This window comes from Sus scrofa, chromosome 9, assembly GCF_054392235.1.
Source record: "Sus scrofa isolate SSC_HxYL_T2T_F1_AM1 chromosome 9, Sscrofa_HxYL_maternal_Yorkshire_Landrace_v2.0, whole genome shotgun sequence".
Taxonomy (NCBI): Eukaryota; Metazoa; Chordata; class Mammalia; order Artiodactyla; family Suidae; genus Sus; species Sus scrofa.
In genome coordinates, this window is record NC_139391.1 from 56014382 (window position 1) to 56032638 (window position 18257).

An 18257-nucleotide genomic window follows, 5' to 3' on the forward strand; every position below is an offset into this window, starting at 1 on the left:
TTTCATGCCAATTGCTAAAGATTGTAATTTTAAAAGTGCACTGGCTTTTCCAGAGCCAGGAGGAATGTGCATCCGCACGTGGATTTTTTCCACAAGAAAATTGGTCCTGTCTTTTGGTTCCTCTTAGCCAGAAACCATGAGAACAGGCCAGTCCATCTTTGCTGTTCTTCTAATTTGTCTGAGGGGCTCAGAAGAGGCTGGTTTGCGTTTCGCCCCGTCTGACCATTGTTTGATGAGGTTTGCGCTCCATTTGTGCGCGTGGTTTTTATGGTTGCTTTGTTGTCCGTAGAAAGACTTTGAAAGTCATAATTCTGTATCCTTAAGCTCCTCTGCTATTCCTGCTCCATGTCTCAACGGGACTCCCACCATGAGAAAGGAAAAGAGTTTCCAGTCTCCAGCCAGTCAGTGAAACAATTTCTGAACATGGTTATGGGGACATGTGGATTCTTTCAAGAGAGTGGTTGGGATCATGACTGCTCAGAATCAATGGGGCGTCCGCCAAGGCCATCTGGAGCCTTCTGAGCACTTCCAGGCGGGAAGTATCTCTCCAGCTCTTTGTTTCTCGGTCCAGCCACACCTCTGGCCTTTTTTCCTTTCTCTGTGGTCATCCACTCTCAATGGAAAAGCATGAGAGACCGAGGAGACCCCGTGATGTGCCCACAGCATCAGTGTGCTGGAGTGAGGGCTGGCGCCGCTGCCCGGGGCCCCATGGCCGGGGCTGTGAGACATTCTCCCAGTGAACCTTTAATCTGGACCTTACCTGTCTGTGCAGAGCTGCTTAAAGCTCTTTCCGAGGGAGTTCCCTTTGTGGCTCAGCAGTTTACGAACCCGACTAGGATCCATGAGGATGCAGGTTCGATCCCTGGCCTCGCTCAGTGGATTAAGGATCCAGCGTTGCTGTGAGCTGTGTGGCTAGGATCCCTCGGTGCTATGACTGTGGTGTAGGTCGCAGACAAGGCTCAGATCTGATGTTGCTGTGCCTTTGGCTGTGGCCAGCAGCTGTAGCTCTGATTCAACCCCTAGCCTGGGAACTTCCATATGCCACAAATGTGGCCCTAAAAAGCAAAAAAGAAGCGCTTTCCCACATGGTTTTGGACATTTTTTCTTTCTAAACATAGCTTATATTTATAAAATACCTTATAAGCTGCTTGCATATGTTATCCCATTTGAGTATGACCTCTTTGTCCTTTAAGGCTGCTGTAACAAGGTACCATCGGCTGGGGGCTAGAAACTACAGAAATGTACTTCTTGACCTTCTAGAGGTGAGGAGTCTGAGATAAGGTGCCAGCATGGTCAGGTTCTGGTGAGGGCTCCCTTCTGGGTAGCAGACGGCTAATTTCTTGTGCCCTCACATGGCAGGAAGCAGGCGAGCTACCTCTGTGACCTCTTCTTCTAAGGGCACTAATCCCATTCTACTCTCATGACTTATTCTCAAAGACCCCACCTCCCAACATCATCACACTGGGGTGTGATGAATTCGACGTATGAATTGGGGGAGGGCACACAGACATTCAGGTAATAACATTAGCACAATCTTGTAGGGTAGATAAATCCTGTGAACTTTCGCTTTCATATTTTAAAACATTGATGCCCAAGGATGTCTTTTTTTTTTTTTTTTTTTTTTTTGTCTTTCTGCCTTTTCTAGGGCCGCTTCCTGCGGCATATGGAGGCTCCCAGGCTAGGGGTCCAGTCGGAGCTGTAGCCACCGGCTGACGCCGGAGCCACAGCCACACGGGAGCCGAGCCACGTCTGCGACCTACACCACAGCTCATGGCAATGCTGGATCCTTAACCCACTGAGCAAGGCCAGGGATCGAACCCACAACCTCATGGTTCCTAGTCAGATTTGTTAACCACTGCACCACGACGGGAACTCCTTTTTTTTTTTTTTTTTTTTTGAATAGGGCGGCACCCACAGCCTCTGGAGGTTCCCAGGCTAGGGGTCAAATCAGAGCTGTAGCTACCAGCCTACACCACAACCACAGCAATGCCAGATCCGAGCCTCATCTATGACCTATGCTGCAGCTCACAGCAATGCTAGATCGTAGACCCACTGAGTGAGGCCAGGGATCGAACACACATTCTCATGGATACTAGTTGGGTTTCTTACTGCTGAGCCACACTGGGAACTCCCAGCACAAGGATGTGTTGATTCAACCAAGGTCTCACAACAAACCTGAGGGAAGGGCCAGAACTCGAACCAACCCAATGATTTCAAATCCAGGCTTCCTTCCATTTCTTTGGTTCCCTGTCAGTGTCCCTGTTCATTCCACTTAGCTTCCTTTGCCCCTGTGAAGTGTACACTTCCAGAATTTAGCGATGCTTACCAGGTTATTGAGTGGTATTTTATTTTATTTTTTTTTTTAGGGCCGCACTCGCGGCATATAGATGGAGGTTCCCAGGGTAGGGGTCCAATTGGAGCTGTATCTGCCAGCCCACACCACAGCCACAGCAACATGGGATCCAAGCCGCATCTGCGACCTACACCACAGCTCACGGCAACGCCGGATCCTTAACCCACTGAGCTAGGCCAGGGATCGAACCCGCAACCTCATGGTTCCCAGTCGGATTCGTTAACCACTGAGCCACGACGGGAACTCCTAAAAGGTTATTGCTGCGTTAAATGTAATTTCTCCTGATGGCTGAAAGGTCATCTTCATGCAAGGTTTCTGAAGAGCAGGAGATGCTGATGTACCTTTGCTTGCTGTTTCCCTTAGACCCTTCCTATGACTCGGTCAGGAGAGGAGGATGGGGCAACAACATGAATTCTGGCCTCAACAAAAGTAAGTAAATGCCATTCTCTTCTTTGGGAGGAAGACCTTGTTCTGAGGACGGGGTGGAGAAGAGGAGTAAAGGAGGCACAGGAGTGGGCACTTTGTTGTCCTGCTTTTGGAGTGGACATCAACATGAATGGCCAGTGTAGGACCTATCAGTGTTCCCGGGTCCTTGAGGGGTAGGGGCTTTTCACTCAGACCTTTGAGTTTGGTTTCCTTGTATTTGGTTTTAGAATTTTTGAAGTTGGAAGATTTTTCAGGACAAGGGTCTGGATGGATGACACATCACTGGATTTTGGATTCTGTCATTTAAGTTGTGATAAGGACCCTCCATGACTTTGCTTCCCTCCTCATCCAGGCATTGTCCTCCCAGCATCCCCACCCCATTTCGGGAAAGACTGAGGGGGGGATAACCTGATGAGGAGATAGTAGGGGGTCCGACATCACTTTGGATTGGCGTCCAACCCTAAGTCCCCCATGAAGGGAACAGGGAAAGAGAGTGCCTCATAAACTCCTGACCCTGAATCTGTCAATCTTGCCATCTCTAGGAGTAAAATATCATGCACAGGAAGGGAATTCTTTCAAGAAAGAAGTGGGAATTACAAATTAATGCCCAAGTGATAACCAAGAGCCCATTTAATAACATGGAATTTCCCACTGTGGATCAGAGGTAACAAACCCGACTAGTATCCATGAGGACACGGGTTCCATTCCTGGCCCCGCTCTGTCAGTTAAGGATCTGGTATTGCCATGAGCTGTGGTGCAGGTTGCAGACGTGGCTTGGATCTGGTGTTGCTGTGGCTGTGGTGTAAGGCCAGCAGCTGCAGCTCCGATTCACCCCCTAGCTTGGGAACTTCCATATGCTGTGGCTGCGGCCCTAAACAGACAAAATAATAATATGGATTATTTGTGTATTCTGCACCAAGCTCTTGGCACTGTGGGGTTCACAGTGGTGAATCAGACATGGGCCAACCTCTCAAGCAGGGAAGAGAAGTCCTGCACACACACACACACACACACCCTCCCTCTGGGTGGCATCAGGAAGGCCTGCCTTGTGGACCGGGGGCCACTTGAGTTGGCCCTGGAAGGAGAGGCAGGATTCGAACCCACAGAAACAGGGAAGACAAGCCCTTCCAGGAGAGATGGGGCCAGGGAAAGACATCAAGATTGACAGGCTCAGTGGAAATGAATCTGACCAGCAACCATGAGGACCCACGTTCGATCCCTGGCTTAGCTCAATGGGTTAAGGATCCGGCGTTGTGTGGTGTAGCTGGCAGATGCAGCTCAGATCTGGCGTTGCTGTGGCTTTGGTGTGGGCTGGCAGCTACAGCTCCGATTTGACCCCTAGCCTGGAAACCTCCATATGCCATGGGTGCGGCCTTAAAAAGACAAAAAGAATAAAGAAGAAAGACTGACAAGTTCTGACAGTCAGGGAGGACTCGGGCTTCTGGAGTTTAGGATGCATGAAGGGGAGGAGGTCTGGAAAGGGAAGGAAGAGGGTGCAGAGATGCTATGAAGGGAGACCCCAATTCTTTGGCCAACCATGAGTCACTAAGGTTTTTGGATGGTAGAGTGAAGTGGTTTAGGGAGATTAAACTGGCTCAACAACATAGGATGGGTCAGCGGGAAGAGAGGAGTGGTGAGGGTGCCAGTCAGACCAAGCCTTGGACGGTGCAAGAAGCATCTAGATCTAACGTGGAGACATGATGACAAGAGCAGAGAGTGTGTGTACATGAGAGATACCCTGGAGGGCATTCAGCAGACACAGAAACACGGGCTCAAGGGACCTGTGCTCAAATGTCACCTTCTCATGAAGGACCTTTCTAAATTTTCTATATAAAAATGAAATGTGCAGCCATCAGACACTCTGCCTTACCTGTTTATTACTATTTATCGTTGCCTCCCCATTAAAATGAAAGTTCTTGGAGTTCCTGTCGTGGCGCAGTGGAAGCAAATCCAACTGGGAACCATGAGGTTGCGGGTTTGATCCCTGGCCTCGCTCATTGGGTTGAGGATCCAGATTTGCCGTGAGCTGTGGTGTAGGTCGCACATGCAGCTCGGATCCCACATGGCTGTGGCTGGCAGCTACAGCTCCAAGTAGACCCCTAGCCTGGGAACCTCCATATGCCGTGGGTGGGGCCCTAAAAAGACAAAAGACAAAAAATAAATAAACAAATAAATAAATAAATAAAAGGCAAGTTCTTGCGGGAACTGCTGATACAGTGCTGGATCTCTAGCATGGAGAACAGTGCCAGCACTTGGTAGCTTCTGGATAAATATTTATCAAATAAAATGAATAAAAGAGTGAGTGGATTGCATGAATGAATGAGAAAGCATCTTTGTCCTTCCTTGGGGCCAGGGAGCATTTGACGAGCTGTTCCCTCCCCTGGCGAGAATGGCCGCACTCACCTTCTTCCTTTCCTTCTTGTTGCAGGCCCCCCTCTTGCAGGAGCACAGACCATGAGTAAGAATACTGAACAGCGGCCCCAGCCAGGTACGCGTCCGTGATAAGTGAACCCCCCCCCCTTTGCTTCCTGTGTGGCCACTGCTTCCACGTGGTCACCCAAGGAGGATTTAGACAATCCACTGCATTTGTCATCACTCTGCCTTTTCATGGACTCTTAACGTTTGTCGCTCTTATAGATCCAGGAATTGGGTACCTGCCACTGGAATCGTGTAGGGACTCATGAAATATCCGAGGTGGCAGAAGCCTAAAGGTTAGAATGCCTCATTGTGTAAAATAAAGAAACTGAGGAGTTCCCGTCGTGGCGCAGTGGTTAACGAATCCGACTAGGAACCATGAGGCTGCGGGTTCGATCCCTGCCCTTGCTCAGTGGGTCAAGGTTCCGGCGTTGCCGTGAGCTGTGGTGTAGGTCACAGACGCGGCTCGGATCCTGCGTTGCTGTGGCTCTGGCGTAGGCTGGCAGCTACAGCTCCGATTCGACCTCTAGCCCGGGAACCTCCATATGCCGCAGGAGCGGCCCAAGAAATGGCAAAAAGACAAAAAAAAAAAAAAAAAAAAAAAAAAAAAAAAAAAAAAAAAAGAAACTGAGGCCCAAAGAGGTGAAAGGATTTGCCAAAAGCCACCTCTGGTTTCTGAGCGAGCGAGCGCTGTTAAGCCCAGGCTCCCAAGTGGCTTCACCAAACCTTACCTGTGCTGGATCTACTTAACAGTTAAGGGAGAGGAACTTTTAAAACAGGGAATATCTTTTTCTATCCCCTCACTGTCAACTTATGTGTATCTTTTGCCTGTGGTTGACAAGGGGGAGGAGGAGGGAGTGGGATGGACTGGGAGTTTGGGGTTAGTAGATGCCATCTATTGTATCTGGAGTGGATAAGCAATGAGGTCTTGCTGTACAGCACAGGGAACTCTATCTAGTCACTTGTAATGGAATACAGTGGAAGATAATGTGAGGAAAAAATGTGTATATACACACACACATATGTATGACTGGGTCACTTTGCTGTACAGCAGAAATTGATGAAACATTGTAAATCAACTATAATTAAATATCTTAAAAAACAAAGTTAAAATAAAATCAGAAAACTGGAGACTCTTAGCATTGGAATGGAACCTAGAGATATTTGGGTCTATACCATCCTCCTATCACATCTCAGTCTTATAATTATGTGCGCTCTACTTGAATGCTTATAGTGATGGGGCGCTCACTACCTGATGAGGCCCCATTCCACCACTGGAGCCAGTGTCCCCCACTCTATATCTTCCACTCAAACGTCCCAGTTTGCCCTCTGGAGAAGCCTTCCTTCTGTTCTCTGCGAAGGGCCCAGCTGTTGTACCCCCTCCCCAGCCCAGGTCTACCCTCTCTGTGGGACACAGCCAAGCTGTGTGCTCCAAACAAGCCATTTTGCTTTGGGATGGAGAGACATTATTTTCCATCGCCACTGAAGATAAGCAATAGAAAGTTGACCTACATTTCATCAGGAAAGCTAAGAACTTGCAGACTCTGAGACACAGTCAGACGGAGAGGATTTGACACAGGATTGAAAGAATCCTCAACAACAACAAAATTGACCATTACCTGCCAAAAATATTTTAGTTGTCATACCGTGTGGATAAGAAGGGATAGACTAAGAGGTCTTAAGGACTCTTCAAGTTTATTTGACCATTACCTGCCAAAAATATTTTAGTTGTCATACCGTGTGGATAAGAAGGGATAGACTAAGAGGTCTTAAGGACTCTTCAAGTTTATTTGTGATTGTAAGCAAAAACCCTCAAATGATGTTGATTTTTTAAAATTACAATTGTAATTATAAAAATGCTAGAATTGTATCAAACATAGGACGGCATGGCCAAGTTGTGAGCCATCTTTCCAACAATGATTTCCTCACCAGAAAAAAACACAAACCTCCCGTAAGCTACTATTGCAAAGATTTCTTTTATGGCTAAGTAACCATATAAGTTATAAGCACACTGATGTATTATGAATAGTCCTTTTATAGCTAAAATACAAATTCTGGTTGGCGTTGACCTTTCCAAATTTAAAATCATAGAAGATTGTACCAGAAGAGAACTGGAGAATCCAGGAGCCCAGCCCATCCTTTTGCAAATGAGAAAACCAATCCCCAGAGACTGTCCAATGAGTTGATGTTGTTGTTTGGCTTTTTATTGCCGCCCCCGTGGAATATGGAGGTTCCCAGGCTAGGGGTCAAACTGGAGCTACAGCTGCTGACCTACACCACAGCCACAGTAAGGCCAGATCTGAGCCGTGTCTGTAACCTACACCAGAGCTCACGGCAACACCAGACCCTTGACCCACTGAGCGAGGCCAGGGATCAAACCTGCAGCCTCATGGTTCCTAGTCAGATTCATTTCCGCTGCACCATGACAGGAACTCCGAATGAGTTATTTTTTTAGTTATAGTTGATTTACCATGTCTTGCTAATTTCTGCAGTACAGAAAAGTGACCCAATAATATATGTACATTCCCTTTCTCATACTATCTTCCATCATGGTCTATCTCAAGAGACTGGATATAGTTCCCTGTGCTGTACAGTAGGACCTCATTGCTTCTCCATTCTAAATAGTTTGCATCTACCAGCCCCAAACTCCCCATCCATGTCACTCTCTCCCCACTCCCCCTTGGCAACCACAAGTCTGCTTGCTATGTCTATGAGTCTGTTTCTGTTTTATAAATAGGTTCTTTGTGCCCTATTTTAGATATTTAGTTTATAACTTAATTGGACTAGAAACCAGCCTGCTTGATTTCAGGCATGTTGATGCAACATCAGAAAAAGAGCCCCCCCCCGAAAAGACTTCCCGTCATGGCTTAGCAGTTAACAAACCCGACTAGTAGCCATGAGGGTACAGGTTTGATCCCTGGCCTCACTCAGTGGGTTAAGGATTTGGCGTTGCCATGAGCTGCAGTGCAGGTCACAGACAAGGCTCAGATCTGGTGTTGCTATGGCTGTGGTGCCAGGTGGGCAGCTACAGCTCCGATTCCACTCCTAGCCCGGGAGCCTCCATATGCTGCCAGTGCAGCCCCAAAAAAAAGAAGAAAAAGAGAAATGTGTGGTATGAGGTTGTTCAGAATAGGTAGTTATCCAAGACCCGTCGTCATCTGCCCTTCCTTAAGCCCATTTTGTAAGCCATCCTGCACCTTCCTCATGATGACTGAATATCACCCGGCTCCTTTCCAAACGGTTTTATTATTCTGTGTTCGGTAATGACAGCATTACCTCCACATTTTCAAATATGAAAAAATGATACCGTTACTCTTTTCTGTCGCTTCTGCAATCACGGGGGTCAAGACCCTAACTCTGATCAGGATCTTCGAGGTGTGCAAACAAAAGCTCAGCCGTTTTCTGATGATATCGAAATAAAAATATAAACCCCTGGGGGTATTCTTATTGTTAATGCTGTTGTCTTTATATTTTTAATAACAGTGAAGCAAATTTCCTTTTTTGTCTCCTTAGATCCCTATCAGATCCTGGGCCCGACCAGCAGTCGCCTAGCCAATCCCGGTGAGTTTACTTTGGCCTGAGAGGTTGTCTTCCAGAATGTTCCATAGTTTCATGAGTCTTACGTTCAGACCCCCAATGGGGAGTAACATGTACTTCTTTCCTTGAGTTGTATGACACCTGAGAGGACAGGGCTTGTCATTAAGTGCTGATGATGGCCATTCGCTGACGATGCTTCTGGATAACAAACCTATCAGTCCTGCCTGTTTGCACTGAGGTTGAGATAAGTTTCAACAGAGGAAGACAGGCAGAGGTGGGGGAACAGGGAACAGTTCCAACCAGCTCTCAGTGATCTTCCTCAAGCCAGACCCAAGGGAATGCATATTCCAAGGATATGATAGTCTCGACTTTAGAGACTGGTGCAGCATTATCTGGCTTCATGAAAACAGATAAAATAAACCTGACAATGCATTTTAAGGGTATGTTATTAAAATAACTCTCAAAGGAGTTCTAAACCAAGCACACCCCCCTCCAGGAGCTAACAGAACTTTTGCAAGAGTGAGTCCAACCCAGCACCTTCCCACCCAGGGAACTCATGCTGCCCACATCCTCAGGTTATTCCCTAGGGCTGGCCATTCCTGCTCAGAGGACAAAGAAGCCACCAACTCCCTCGCCTCTTTTTTTTTTTTTTCTCCCGGCTCAGGTTCTGTTCTGTGGAACTTAGAGCCGAGAGCCAAGCACAGGGCTAAGGAGCAGCCCAGATCCCATCACTCAAAAGCATTGTCACACCTTCCTCCCTGGGCCTCTGGGAGACTTCAGCACCAAGTAAAGAATAGACAGGGATCCAGGCCCTCATAGAAGAAGAGAGTCAAGCCTCTTGCCCAAAGGGGAGGGAGGTGGCTTTCCCCAAACCACACAGCTGGTTCTGGGCAGATTCCGCCAGGTCCCTGGCAGGTTCTCTCAAGATCCAACCTTGCCGATCAGGCCAGTCTCAGGGGCAGGTGGATTCTGACCATCAGAGGAAATCAAGAGGTTCTCATCCAGGGGGAGGGGACCCTGGCACTGCCGAGGCGGGGCTCCGACTTCCCAGGCTAAGCCTCTCTTCTCCCATCTGCCTCACCACCCGCAGGGAGTGGCCAGATCCAGCTGTGGCAGTTCCTCCTGGAGCTACTCTCGGACAGCGCCAACGCCAGCTGCATCACCTGGGAAGGCACCAACGGGGAGTTCAAAATGACGGACCCCGACGAGGTGGCCAGGCGCTGGGGGGAGCGGAAGAGCAAACCCAACATGAATTATGACAAGCTGAGCCGGGCCCTCCGATACTACTACGATAAAAACATTATGACCAAAGTGCACGGCAAGAGGTATGCCTACAAGTTTGACTTCCACGGCATCGCCCAGGCGCTGCAGCCACACCCCACCGAGTCGTCCATGTACAAGTACCCTTCTGATATTTCCTACATGCCCTCGTACCACGCCCACCAACAGAAGGTGAACTTTGTCCCTCCCCACCCGTCCGCCATGCCGGTGACTTCCTCCAGCTTCTTTGGAGCCGCGTCACAATACTGGACCTCCCCCACGGGTGGGCTCTACCCCAGCCCCAACGTCCCTCGCCATCCCAACACCCACGTGCCCTCACACTTAGGCAGCTACTACTAGAAGCTTCCACGGTGGCCTTCTCGCCGAAGCCCCCTCCCTCACACTTCCTGTTGGACCTTTGTGGCCTTGCAGAGAAAGCAAAACCTTCATGTTTCTTTTTTGTTGGACGAAACCTTTTTATTTGTTCTTTAAAAAGCAATCCTCTTTTTTTTTTTTTTTTTTTTTTTCTTATGTTGGGTAGCTATCGTTTCCTCTACCTTGAACCAAGAGATGATGGATGATTCCATGGGCCAGTACACCAGGTTTGGATTCCTGATCTCTTGTCCTTTTACAAGTTGACTATTTAGATGACTGGAATGGTTTGTGTTATGGTTCTGGGAAAGAAACTGTAGCTCTTCTGTATACTCTTAGGACCAAAGCAGTTTCTTATCAACACACGGGTCTCATCTTGGACCTTGAAGGGTTCAGTATGATAATCATGGACTTAACCAGTTCTGCTCTGGTTTGAGACTTAACTGAAAATAGAGGCAAGAAGCTTCTTATTTTATCTTAGGAAGACCTAATTCAGTGGATGGCAACTGGAACATTGGTTGTAAGACCAGTGAAGTTTTCACCCAACTGGAATTTAAGAGAAAGAACTAGTGTGTATTTAAGAAGTCACGGGCATTGCAAAATCCCTCTCAGTGATAGCAAGAAATGCACTAGGCTGACCATTCTCTCTAGAAATAGTCCAGGTATGAACTAAGAAATGCCAATGCACATGCAGCCGTTCCTAAAAGACGGAGAGGTAAATAACTTTTTGTGTGTGTTTTTAAAATAATGACAGTGGGTCCCAGAACTTTGAAAAGTCATAGGGATTTCTAAAAACAAACAGATTCGCAAGTGCTGTGCGCTTGTCAGAAGACCAGTCCAGGGTCCACCAACCAGGAGGCAACTTACTGTATAAATTATGCAGAGTTATTTTCCTATATCTCACAGTATTAAAAATAAATAATTAAAAAATGAAAAGAATAAAGAAACGAGTTGACCTCGGTCACACAATGTTACTATCAAATCAGTCGTTGTTATTTTTTTTAATGTAATTTGTACATCTTTTGTCAATCTGTACATTTGAGGTGTGTGTTCGTTTTCACAGCAAGTTTTTAGAAAAGCATAATGTTGTTGTGTTGTGGAGAGGATGTTGATGTCACTGAGTTAACTGGAAAGAGGATCACTGGTTCAGTAATTTAACTTGGAGCACGGACAAACAAAGATGGTCCCTTTCTTTGGAAATGTTTGTAAATAACCAAACTGCAGTCACAAAACTGGGAAAAGAACAACCTGACTTTCCCATTCAGATATGAGGGATTTTTCTATCCTATATATGCAATATTTTTTTAGATATTAAAATATCTATAATTTTGCAGATAATCATTGACTTTTTTAAGCTGTGTTAAGTGTTAAGCTGACAATGTCATCAAAAACTCTGTTGTAAAATAATTCGACTAAATAAATTGTACAACCTTCCTTCAGAACTGAGGATACGGTTCTCTTATTTACAACCACCGTTCTCTCCCCCTCTCCCTCCTCAGGTCCCAGGGGAAGGTTCCTATTGACTTCTGCTGGCATCACAAAAACTTTTTCCCACACACGCACAGCAGAAAACACAAAATCGGTGTGGTTTTTATGGTTGTTAGTATCGGTCCGGGTTCTCCAGAGAAACGGAACCAAGAGGATATATATGGAGATTTACTATAGGGACTTGGCTCACGGATGATAGAGGCCAAGAAATCCTACAGTCTGCAAGCTGGACACCTAGGAAAGCCAGAGGCGTGTGATTCTGTCCTGGGCTTGAAGGCCTGCGAAGCAGGGAAGCCAGCTGATGGCATAAATCCCGGTTCAAGGGCAGGAGAAATGTCCCACCTCAAGCAGGCAGGCAGGGAGCCAAAGGGCAAATGCCTCCTCCTTCTGCTTTTTGCTCCATTTCAGACCCTGCAGGATGGATGAGGCCCTGCAGCTTGGGGGAGGGCAGTTGGCTTCACTGAATCCATACGTGCAATGCTAATCTCATTCAGAAACACCCCACACTTACAGAGCGGGAAATGCTGTTTCATCTGGGCCACGTCAGACTGATACCGAAAGATAACCTTCACGTTGTTGATGATATTTACAGAGATTTTTTTAAAACATTATTGAAATCTTCCTCCAGCCTAAAAGGGTTTTCTAGGATGATGCCGAAGGCATGGATAGATTGTCCAAAACCCAGAACAAAAGAGTCAGGTCCATCCAGGACAGACCTTGGCCATCAGACTTCACTCTTGCATCCACCAAGCACCTCAAACCCAAGTGCTATCACCCTGATACTCCAGCAGAGAATAAGATGGCCCAGCTTCCTCTGGTCCTGTGATTTTTTTTTTTTTTTTCTGCTTTTTAGGGCCACACCTGCAGCATATGGAGGTTCCGAGGCTAGGGGTCAAATCACAGCAGCAGCTGCAGGCCTATGCCACAGCCACAGAAAAGCCAGATCTGAGCTGCATCTGTGATCTACACCACAGCTCATGGCAACACCAGATCCTTAACCCTCTAAGCGAAACCAAGGATCAAAGCACATCCTAATGGATACTAGTTGGGTTCACAACCTGCTGAACCACAATGGGAACTCCGGCCCATGCAGATTTTTAAGGTCTTTTTTCTTCTCAAGGAGGAAACTTGCCTCAATTTGTTTCATTGTGAGCTCATTTTCATTTCCTCTATTCTGTAATGAAAATGAATGAGACCTGGAAAGTCCTTGATGTTGTGAGAACTTAGACTCGCAGCACTGGGAACCCTGTATTCTTCCCTGGGCGATGCTGAGTACCTTCTAGGCAATTTGTCTACCCAAACGGAAGGAGGCGTGCTCCACAACCTTGGCCTCTCATTTTTTTTTAACTTGCACCCTACCTTTAAGGAAATGTACTAACCAAATATTCTCCGTATATGCACATTGATTTATAAAGCATCTATAAAACTGTTACATGAGTCTTATTATTTATCTTCTAAAACAAACACAAAACATTTTAAAGAGTGACATAAAAATAAATTGCAACTGAAATTCTAATGATTCCTTGCTATTTTCTTTTGTATTGCTTATCTCCCACTGTCAACACTCAGCAAGAATGTTAGTCTTTTGAGGAATCAGTATGTGTGTATACGTCTGGGTTTTCTAGTGGACTTCTAAGAAAGGAGAAAATAAAAATTTGGTATAAGTGGCCTCAGCATAGAAAGAGAAATGATCAAGCCCAAAGATATTTAAGAATAGTCCAGCAGGATTCCACATCAGCCAATTTGCCCATCCGTTTGGAAATCTGCAAAGTATTCAGCAGGGGAAATAGAGGCACATACCTCTGACTGCTGTGAGAAGGATGGAAGTCTCAGACCTTAGGGAGGTCCCCCTTTTAAGAGGTTTTCTTAATCGCCCTATTCAACTACTGGCTAAGGTCTATCACCTCTACAGAGCCTTAGAACTTTGACCAAATATTGCCCCTAGAATTTATTCCCCAAAGAGTTATTCCACATTTAGGAAGCTGATTCCCTTACAACAGGACCTGGACACCATTTCCTCCTTATAAATGTAGCGAGTGAGGGCTGGCAGTTGGTCCCTCTAATGCCCTGATTTAGAATTTACTAGCTTACTCCAAGGCTGATGGCTCACAGAGGACAAACCGGATCTTCACCCTCCTGGCTACTAGTCCAATCTTTTCCCCACGCCACATTCTTTTTTTTTTTTTTTTTTTAAGTATTTTATTTTATTTTATTTTTATTTATTTTATTTTTTTTGTCCTTTTTTTGCTATTTCTTGGGCCGCTTCCGCGGCATATGGAGATTCCCAGGCTAGGGGTCGAATTGGAGCCGTAGCCATCGGCCTACGCCAGAGCCACAGCAACATGGGATCCGAGCCGCGTCTGCAACCTACACCACAGCTCACGGCAACGCCAGATCGTTAACTCACTGAGCAAGGGCAGGGACCGAACCTGCAACCTCATGGTTCCTAGTCGGATTCGTTAACCACTGAGCCACATCGGGAACTCCCCCACGCCACATTCTGCACCAATGTCATGACGTGGGTTCCATCTAACAAACAGTGCAAGCCAAGCAGAGAGGAGCAGGGCCAGCCTGTGAGCAGTTCTAAGGGAGATCATTCTCCCCCGCGGTTTAGGATGCTGGTCAACAGTCCTTTCGAACAAGAAGTCATTTTTGTGTGTGTGCCAAAAAATAGTGTTGATGCCCATGCAAGGGAAGCTGTATTTTCAATATCTGTGGTTTTACAACATTTCAAATGGTCAAGGACCACTAGACATTTAATAACACCTCAAATGATCATTATTTTGTTTAACGAACAATACCTACATGCCACTGAACCATTACTGTGTATCATGTTTATTTAACCTATGAATAATGCATGAAGTGTGGGCCTTCACAAGGGTCATCACTAGTTTAGACCAAATGAAAACATGAGGTTTCAGAATGCTGGGGCAGAAAAGAACATCTGACTACTCAAAGCCAAGGAGCTGCCAGGTCAGGGCACTGGTTGGTGAGGAAATCAGGAAAAAAAAGCAAAGCAAAACAAAATGCAGTGCTTTCTGTAAGTGGTCTGTGGGCTCGGTTGCAGACTCCGTCTAATATCTATGAGTATGTCATGACGTTACCGTAGAAACTATTGACAAGGTACGGAACAACCCTTGAGCAAGGTCCCTCTGCTGCCGAGCCTGCTCCATACCAAGTAGGAGCTCTGCCTCCAGAGCTGCCTCCATCGTCAGCAGCAGGGCTGGGCCTGTGTCCAGCCGCCCGCCCTCGGAGGCAGTCAATGGGGCTTAGTATCTTTGGAAGGTGGGGGTGGGGGTGTCATGAAGACCTGGAACAGGGGAACGAACCACGGATGAGGTTCTGGTGCATAAACAGAGGCTTAAGCTCTCATCCAAGAAGGACACAGAGGTGTTTTGCAAAAAGCACACTGGCCACTTCATCACACAGAAAGCTGCTGAAATGCACACCTCACTCCTTCGCCCAGGGAGTCCAGCTGAAGGCTGATGAAAGGTCGGCTGATTTCAAGACTACAAATCCCAGGCTCCCCTGGGGTCCAGACACTTTTGAGAGGAAGTGGTTTAGCCAGCCAGACCTCTAGGGTTTCAGCCAATTGAGAAAGGAGGTGGAGGGCAGCTTTGAAAAGGAATGTTGGTTGGCGTGCCTGGGGTCTGTCTCCCTCTCTCACTCTTACTCGGCCTCCTCTCTAATTGTTTCAGTCTGTCTGAGCCGGTAAATTCCTAAGCACATAGTCAATTTACACTTAGGCTTAAAAGCTCTAGAGGGAAAACAGAAAAAGTTTCCAGTGAGACCACTTACCTACAATTGCTCAACTAACTCTCTGGATTTTAACAGAGGCACCTCAGGTGCTTTCGCAGTGGGAGGAGAGAGGGAGAGTAGGTGGAAAAATGAGCAGGTATGTGACCCCAGAGGCCCTGGGTTCAAATTCTGGCCTTCCATCTACTCGGAGAGCTGTGTAATACTTTCTACAAGAGTTCCTCTGAGGTTTGGAAGAATCCTTAACAAACTACTGTACAAGAAGTGTATACATATATACACACACACGTGTGTGTGTGTGTGTGTATGTATGTGGTGTGTGTGTATATATATATACGTATGTGTGTATATATGAATACTGGTATCTCTTCATGATTGGATGTTGCCTATTATATATATATATATATATATATATAAAATATGTATATAATCATGCTTATCTACTAGTATTTGCTAGATTTTTCCAAGAACCTTTATTAAGTCCTTGGTAATCAATGAACACTCTGCTTGGGGAGTTCAATACAGTGCAGATTTGGTTTTATGGTCAGAAAGGCATTTTCCAAATGAGTGAAAAGTGGGAGTAAACTGGATTTTTCAGGGAACCACGACATTTGCTCCCTCCCCTGCCCGCATCCCGCCCCACTTGGGCTCTGCCGTTCTCTGGCTCTGTGAACACCCAAAGCCAGCAGACCAAGCTTCCGAGCTGCAGGATGCCACAAATAAAATGAGATTGTTGTGAAGGAATGCTAAAAATGCACTCTGTCAGACATGCTGGGTTGGGTTTGCAGATCAGCTAAGAAATAAAGGGTGGGAGCTGGGATGTCATGCCTAGTAAGCATGGTTCCAGATTTTTTGCAAATCCAAAGAGCCCGTAGGCTCCAGGGAGAAGAGACTATGCTGTTTGCTGAGTTCCTGGCCACACGGCAGTGGATCAGTAACTATAGGCCGAGTGAACACATAAAGAACAGGGATGGAGCCAGGAGCCCTGCGTGTGAGCCCGGCATTCCCACGGCCCTAGCTGTAAATGCTGTCTCCGAGCGTGACTCCCCATCTGTAAAATGAGGGTTATAGTCCCAACCCCACAAGGTTATCACAGGACTTGAGTAACCAGCTGTAAGTAAACACATTCTGGAAATTGAAAAGAACTACAGAAATGCAAGACACTGCCTTGGTTGATGAGCAGTTCCTCTTCTTCATTCAAAACTCTGTCCTGCTCTCTTCTCTGTCATCCTAAGATAGAGGAGTAAACCATACTCTTCTATGCCTTTTGTTTGTTTGTTTGTTTTCCACACTTTTTAGGGCTGCACCTGCACAAGAACATTTTTATGGAATCATTTGAGAGTGAGTTGCCAACCTGATGGCTCCGTCATGCCCAAATACTTGAGTGTGTGTTTCCTACAGACAACGATGTTCTCCCAAGTCATCCAAGACGTCCGTGACAATCAGAAAATTAACATGGACTGATGAGGACTGCTCATGCCTTACTAGGGGCCCTGCCATGTCTTGTCTTTTGCAGAAGGATCTTCAGAATCACAAATTGCATTTAGTCGTAATCCCTCTAGGATGTGCCTTCTGTTTGGGACATTCCCAACTTGCCTTGACCCCCAGGACTTTGACAACTTCGAACATCCTAGTCTAGGTCTTTTGCAGGATGGCCCTCAATCTGGGGCTGTCTGGTGTCTCTTCATGATTAGATGTCACCTAGGCACCCCTGGCAGAACTATCACAGAGGTGGCGCTGCTGCCTTCTCCCTGCCTCCAACAATTTCAGCCTACCCCAGGACTGATGACGGTAGGATGGTTTGATGAGGGTATGATGTCTGCCAGCTTCTCCACTGTATACTCTCTTTTCCTTTGTAATGAATAAGTATTTTGTTGGGAGGCACTTCAAAATTGTGTAAATATCCCATTCATCATCAGATTTCAATGTATTCATTAATTTATATACAGATCACTAAAGACAGGTGGTTTCCTATTTTATTCGATGGATGTCATAGTTCTTATAATTATTTATTTTGAAGACTACATTGTCCCAAAATAAGTAATTATAAGCTGGCCTCCCTGACCCTTGGCATACTCCCCTTGATCTTTGAGCACTGCCTTCCTTTCTCCCACAATTACATATTTGGGACTCCCTGCTCCAGCTCTGGAGTCAGTCATTTCTCCATGGATCACTGGTTCTTTTATTTTTTTATTTTATTTTTGTCTTTTTAGGGCCGCACCCGCATGTGGAGGCTCCCAGGCTAGGGGTCGAATTGGAGCTGAAGCAGTTGGTGTATGCCATAGCCACGGCAACGCAGGATTCCAGATGCATCTGTGACCTATACCACAGCTCACAGCAATGCCGGATCCTTAACCCACTGAACAAGGCCAGGGATTGAACCCGGGTCCTCGTGGATACTAGTTGGGTTCATTAACCGCTGAGCCATGATGAAAATTCCATTCTTTTTGGTGGAAAATGATACCTAGAAGCCAATATCTGAGTGCTGGATGTGCTTGTTCCTCTTGCAGTGTTGTTGTTCCCAGGCCCTCTCAAGTAGACAGATTTAGGTAACCTTTCATATACATGTGCTTCATGAGTCAGAGTTCTTTAGAGAAATAGAACCAAGAAAGGGTAGACAGATAGATAGATAGATGATAGATAGATATAT

At 46.4% G+C, this 18257-nt stretch overlaps 1 protein-coding gene across 9 annotated transcripts in view; it reads left to right on the forward strand.

Moving 5' to 3' along the window:
• FLI1 (Fli-1 proto-oncogene, ETS transcription factor) overlaps positions 1–11805 on the forward strand; it is a 137531-nt gene extending 125726 nt beyond the window's left edge. For 5 of the 9 annotated variants that reach the window (XM_021063121.2, XM_021063122.2, XM_021063124.2 and 2 more), the window contains 4 exons: positions 2717–2782; positions 5208–5267; positions 8708–8755; positions 9822–11805. In XM_021063121.2, the coding sequence (XP_020918780.1) occupies positions 2717–2782; positions 5208–5267; positions 8708–8755; positions 9822–10351 (704 nt within the window). In that variant the 3' untranslated portion in view covers positions 10352–11805. The remainder of the gene's footprint in view (positions 1–2716; positions 2783–5207; positions 5268–8707; positions 8756–9821) is intronic. The other 4 variants (XM_084976620.1, XM_084976623.1, XM_084976625.1 and 1 more) reach the window with 1 other exon arrangement.
• The last annotated feature ends 6452 nt before the right edge of the window (positions 11806–18257 follow it).